Source organism: Myotis davidii, unplaced genomic scaffold, assembly GCF_000327345.1.
Source record: "Myotis davidii unplaced genomic scaffold, ASM32734v1 scaffold107, whole genome shotgun sequence".
Taxonomy (NCBI): domain Eukaryota; kingdom Metazoa; phylum Chordata; class Mammalia; order Chiroptera; family Vespertilionidae; genus Myotis; species Myotis davidii.
This window is the reverse complement of record NW_006383012.1, coordinates 3,698,495-3,705,119: the sequence shown is the minus strand read 5'-3', so window position 1 is coordinate 3,705,119 and position 6,625 is coordinate 3,698,495. Positions and strand designations below refer to the sequence as shown.

The 6,625-nt window shown below is 45.3% G+C and overlaps 1 protein-coding gene across 1 annotated transcript in view; it reads right to left on the bottom strand.

Moving 5' to 3' along the window:
* The window catches only part of TECTB (tectorin beta), a 38,357-nt gene that overhangs the window by 7,630 nt on the left and 24,102 nt on the right, over positions 1–6,625 (bottom strand). The window contains exons 5-6 of the mRNA XM_015557960.1: positions 2,479–2,582; positions 2,248–2,331 (exon numbers count right to left, since the gene is read on the bottom strand). Coding sequence (XP_015413446.1) covers positions 2,248–2,331; positions 2,479–2,582 — 188 coding nt within the window. The remainder of the gene's footprint in view (positions 1–2,247; positions 2,332–2,478; positions 2,583–6,625) is intronic.

Genomic DNA, 6,625 nt, shown 5'->3' with positions numbered 1-6,625 from the left:
ACATAGGATCAAACTTCCTGATGATTCATCTACTCTAATCTTGCCAGGCAGTCTTAAAAAGTGGGTTTTCCATCCTAGCTGGATAGAGCATCATCCTATGGACTGTAGGGTCCTGGGTTCAATTCCGGTCAAGGGTACATGTCTGGGTATCGGGTTCAATCTCCAGTGGGGGGACCTGCAGGAGGCAGCCGATCATTGATTCTCTCTCATCGTTGATGTTTCTACCTCTCACTCCCTCTCCCTTCCTCTCTGAAATCAATAAAAATATATTTTAACAAAGAAAGGAAAAGAAAAGTGGGTTTTCCTGCAAAAGGGCCTAGTGTGACCCCAAAGGATCTGGGCAGTTGTGGACTTCCTTGTTCTCCCCACTGGCACTGGTCTTCATGTATATCATATGTATCCCCAACCTCAAGGGCCACTTCCACTAAGCAGGGTATGGAAATAGAACAGGGCTTCCTCCCTATGGCTGTGCTTAAATGCAGATTCCCAGGGTCCACCCAGGGACCCTCTTTTGTGGTAAGTTTACAGCGTGCCTGCATGCCTGACAGTCATACCCTCTCCCCCGAAATTCCTGTGCACACTGGTGTGTGAAGGATGCTTGTATAGACTACTCCAACACCCAAGCATTCCTTTTCCTTTCACATTGCACATCTGTCAGGTGAGCAACAGCCCAGATCTCTCTGCAGGTAGGCAATCCTATGATGTAGCAATGCCCCCGTGTGGGGTTCCCCATGCCGGGTGGTAATTTCAGGTCCAGTTGGTTAATGATTATTTCAGAATCTCCCTGAGATAGTGCCATTATCAACAGAACCTACGTGAATCACTCACTGACAGATGTGCAATACGCACCCACACTAAGCTCCCATCTCTGCAGGAAGCTTTGCTGGGTTGCTCTGATGGGGGTCTATAGGCCTGTCCTATTCATACCCTCCGGGGAGATCACGCCTGAGCGTGGATTGACTGTCCTCTTACTAGTTCTGGACTTTGGGCGAGTTTCTGACCCTGTTTGTGCCTCAGTTTTCTCATCCATAAAGTAGAGGTTATTATGCTACTTACTTAATAGGGGTTTAAAGAAATGTAAATAAATCAATATTTGCAAAGCACCAGGTTGGAGCAACGCCTGGTATGTTGTAAGTGCTTTATAGGTGCTTGTTAAATAAAAATAAAGAGTTAAAGGTCCAAAGTAGCTCGGCCTTTATTGCCTAATCATTTTTGCCCCTGACCCCAGTGTTTACTCGTGCCCTGCTGGGTTCTGGAAATAACCAGGGTGCACCGGCCTGCTTTGGTCTGGGGAGGGCTCTTCTGTGTTTACTGGAGATAACACTTGCATCTCCAGTCTAGCTCCACTTCGCCTCTGTTTTCCAAAGTTACAATTCTAAGTGTTTCTGAGCAATTGTCATCTCAAGCTTGACCTGTCATCCCTGTGCTCAAGGAGAATCCAAAGTCCCTTATCCAGAAAGCCCCATCCCCAGCATCCACCAACAAATAATTCTTCCCCTTCACAAGCGCAGACTCAACAATACAAAGCCATCTTTGTCACATAGTCCTCCCTTCTCTGCACAGCATATCCAATTGGATGCTAAGTTTTTATCATTCCTGCCTCCCTTGGATGCCATCCATTCACATGGCTACACCTCGGGTCAGGTATTGTCACTTTGGGTTCAATAGGCACCACTGCACCTAACTAACCTGGCCTTTCCACCTCCCAGGTATTGTTTCTCAACCATCCTAGGTAGGATGCCAATACTTCAGTCCTCTACTCAAAACTGTTGAGCTCTTCGTTATCTACTGAATTAATAATAAAAACGATGATACTATTTAAATCAATTGGATACTGAGTAGGTACTCCATCTAAGTTTTCCTCATGGGTTATCTAATTTAGTTCTCATCAGGGTTCTGGTGTCAGACTGATTGGATTGGAGCACATGCCCCCTCCCCACATGCAAACTATGTGGCATTACTTAACCCCTTTTGTGCCTTCGTTTCCTCATCTGGGAAACGGGGATGGTAGGAACAACACCCTAGCTGTTGTAAGGCAATGAGTTAATACATGTTAAAGCAATCAAAACAGCGCCCAGTATCAGAAAGCACAATATGCATGTTTGCTAGTATCAGTACTCAGCCTGGGAGCAAGGAGGATGTCACTGATGAACTCAAGAGGCTCTATCTCTTCCGCCCAAGCCATCCCGAGCCCTGGATCTGCCTGGCCCCACCTCTGTGCCCTGGGCACCAGAGAGCAGTACCTACCCCTTGTTGATCAGCTGCCACTGCAAGGGATACATGAAATCAGCCGAGGGCGTGGCCCAGCAACTGTTCAAAACCACTTTAAACCTGGAAATGAAACAAAACGCATCGCTTTGAGCCAGAGAGGCGTATGCCTCGAAACATCTGGGGATTGAAACGTCTCTCGGCTAGTCTTTTTTTTCTCTCTCTCTCTTCTTTGTTGTTAAACATATAAAATGGAGGAAATGTACTTACCTAACGCTCAGCCCTTTGGCTTCTACTCCTGCAAACAGGTCTGAACCGATTTCAGATGTCTCCAGGACAAAAGGGGCTTCTTTCTTAATGGAGAACTTGGCATTCTTTGGAAGGAAATTGACACTGGGCATTATGACCTCTCAGACAGGGTTGGGCAGGAGCAGATGAATTGGGATGGGGTGAGGGTGGGGATCAACCCAGAGGGCACAGGCACATGAGACCACAGTGAGAAACTCCCAGAACCAGAAAAGCTCTACCTCCTAGGATGCTGGTGCCCCTTAGAAGGGATGAGGACATCGCATGTCTGGATTTGCTAGTCACAGTGAGACACTCACTGTATGTCTCACCTATGCCGAAGAAGAACAAGACAAGAATCCTGGGCTAATCCTGGCTCCCCCGCCCCCATCCCCGCCCCACTAACCTGGGTCTCAATCTACCCATCTTCAAAATAGGAATAACCTTTGCCTTCTCCTACCTTGCAGAAACCTTTTTATGATGGTGACTTTGTTTAATAGAAGCATAAAGCTTAAACCAGGATACTAGTTAAAATATTGAGGTTAGTGGACTTGGAGCTTTGCAGAACTGCAATAGGTAAACAGTGGCAGCAAGGATATCTAGTTAAAATGGACTTTAACCCCCACATGGTTCAAGTTCAGGGGATTTACTGAGAGGCCTCAGAATCATCTTCTAGCAATTCGTACATTATTTTACTGATTGCAAGTCTTGCCAGGGCTCCTGGACTCAAGTCACCTAGAAATCAGATCTTTTCTTCCCATATGTCAGTCCCTTCCACCATTGAAATGGTTGCAATAATTAAACAAGAACGTTTTAATCACAGCTGATTTACTGGCTTATTATGTGCATTGAAGTGACAGATTAACAGTGGTGTTTAATGTTTTTTGTTATTTTCTGAGATATGTCATATTTCAAGAGACTATTTCCAAACGTGGGAACTTACCGGGGGACCACACAGTGGTCCCCAACCAAGTCAGAGCTGCTCCCCCAGCTCCATCTCCTAGGGTTCTGCCAGCAGAATATTAAAATAGTGGAACAATGCCTCTAGTCCCAGAGGAACCTGCCTGATTTTGTTTCAAATCTACACTGTTGATTCCATTTCTGAAGCAAAACACTTTTAATGGTCAGTTTCTTCACTGTTCAGCACAGTACCCCCCTGCCTTCTTTATAACATGAAAATTAGGGACCTATTCGCAGATAGCTTCCCCCTGTAATACGTGTAGAGTTTGTTTTGGCATCCCAGGAAACAGACACACCACACAAACTACTCATTCAGTGAACAGGATGGAAGAGCAGCTTGAAAAATCATGCCACCTAGGCCCTTCACCTGACCAAAAGATTAAGTCACCACTAGTGAGGATGGGCACATCTAGATTGACAGCAGTTCACGTGGGCAAATTCTGGGAGTTGCTTTTGCCCACAAGCTCAATGTGAGATCGCAGAGAAAGAAAACTACCCACAGCTAAAATTGTCCTAGAACATGTTCCTAGAATTTTCCAGAATCTAGATCACCTCTGACTCACTGTGCCTTGCATTTGTCTGATAAGTTCTAGAACAAAACATTTCAGTTCTGGGCTCTGCTTTTCGATAGGGCCATTGACCAAGTGGCCCACCCAGATAGTGATTAGGATGAGGAATGGGCCAACAGTGGGAAGATGTTTAGCTTGGGGAAGACAAGCTCGAGATAGCTGAAGGGCTATCAGCAACATCATTACATGGCATGATCCCAGAAGACAGAACCAAGACCAATGGGCCAGATCACGCACTGATCTGAAACAGAAAGGCCCGACTTGCCATTCTCCTTGGAAGATTTAGGGAGCACACCTCTCAGCAATCTTGAGAGCTTGTTTGGAGGTTCTAGCAGGGGAGCACAGCTACTCGTATACCCTTGACCGAAGACCGGTCCTCTCCTGGGGGCGGGGGGAGAAGGTCATAGAACATGTTCCTAGAATTTTCCAGAATCTAGAAGATCACCTCTGACTCGCTGTGCCTTGCAATGGTCTGATAAGTTCTAGAACGAAACATTTCAGTTCTGGGCTCTGCTTTTCGAATGGGGCATTGACCAAGTGGCCCATCCAGGGAGTGACGAGGATGAGGAATGGGCCAACAGTGGGAAGAAATTTAGCTTGGGGAAGACAAGCTAGAGATAGTTGAAGGACTATCAGCAACATCATTACATGGCATGATTCCAGAAGACAGAACCAAGACCAATGGGCCAGATCACGCACTGATCTGAAACAGAAAGGCCCGACTTGCCATTCTCCTTGGAGGAGATAGGGAGCACACATCTCAGCAATCTTGAGAAGGGTTTCGGACTTTGCGTGGAAAGTCAAGGTTGATCACCTCTGAGGTCTGTTCTGACTCTGGAAGTCTGTAATTTTGGCCTCTTGCTTGTATTTGTTTCACCCCAAGCTTTTTCATTTGTCTCTAAGAGGAGTGGTCAGTACTATTTCGATTGAATGCGTCATCCTAATCCCACACTGATATGGATATTCAACCCTATAAAGGTAACAAGGCTTGTTCTAGAAGCTCTCAGAGTTTCCACTTTAAATGGAGTCAAAGGCTAAAATCATAAGAATGGCTACTTTCATGGGCACTTACCTTGTGCTGGGCAGTCTGGTAAGTGCTTCATAATGACATATTTAATTTAATCCTCATAACAAACCCATGAGGTAAATACTATTATTATCCCTATTTGACAAATACATTGGTGGAAGCCCAGAGAGGTTAACTAACTTGCTCAAGGTCACACAGTTAGGAATTGTAGAACCAGGCTTTCAAACCAATGGTGTGACACCAAAGCCTATTTCTTAATCATAGCGCTAGGCTACTTCTGTAAGCTGACGACCTTCCTTTATTTTGGATTGGGAGTCAAAATAAGTTTTTGCCAAGAATACCAACCATGTGCCTTTGGTAGAAGTGGTGGGAGGGATAGGGAGAGAAGAGAGGAAGAATAGCGAGGAAAACCGGTGTTTTTGGAGCCCAGCATTTGGAGTTCTCAGGATCCTAAGCAATTAGCAGAGCACTGATTCTATTGTGCAATCTGGGGCACCGCTCTGTCACTGGTAATTTGATGGAAATATATGCAGGGAGCAGCCGTTTCTTCAGAAACACACAAGAATGCTCTCAAAGTGGAAAAAGGAAGGAGAAGAAAAATACTAACTGTGTGGTTCAGGCATAGGAAACAGCCCACAGTGGGACTATTAGTCAGTATGAAAAAAAATCTGTTGTAACAACAGAGCCCCCTCTTTGCAGAGCCTGTTTGTCCTGTAAAGGCTGTGGTGGGTCCCAGAGGAGACCGTAGCCTCATTTCTAGAACAGTTCAAGGAGGCATCCTGTGAAGTCTGTATATCAGCCCAGAGGATGGCCTGGGTGACGCTGAGGACATGCCTCTTAATTTTTTTTCTTTTAAAAAAGAATAGACTTCTTCCAGTTCTAAATTTCGATATTTATGTCTGAAACTAGTCCAACATTACTGATGGTGGGTGATAATTTTCGACAATCCTAGTGCCTCTCCATTTCCCACTGTTGTAAAATCTTCATAGGCTGACATCTATAATTTTATCTGGTTAAAATAACAATCACGTATTTCCGGACAGGGACTCGGTGGCAAAGACAGCCTGTCATTAGAACATCCCCTGAGACTGTTGTCAATGTGTGAAGCCTATTTTTCTCTCTAAACAAAGTTCATCAGTTATTGCAGTGGTTTGAGTATCCTTTCATCAGCCTGGCTCTCATCACTGCATTTACCTTCCTGATCACAGGTCCAGGGGGTTATATGAGGTTAATGGGGTTCTTTTTATTCAGGACTTAACCACTAGTCTCTGTGGCCAGGGACAGAGCTAGGTTTTCTGGGACCTCAAAGCTTACTTAATTTGGAGCGCTCTCTTTAATTAAAAGGATCAAAAATTTCAATACAAAAATTAGACACAAGGCCTTGAAAGGGGTCTGTGTAAGTGAGGGGTGGTAAAACTTCAGCTTCATTCCCTTCATAGTCAATCTGCCTCAAAGAACAGGGTTAGAAGATCTGGGTCCCAGACTGGGCACTGCTCTGAACTACCTCTGGGATCTGGGGCAGGTCACGTCCTCCTCTGGGCTCCAGATCCTCATCTATAAAATGGACAAGGTTATA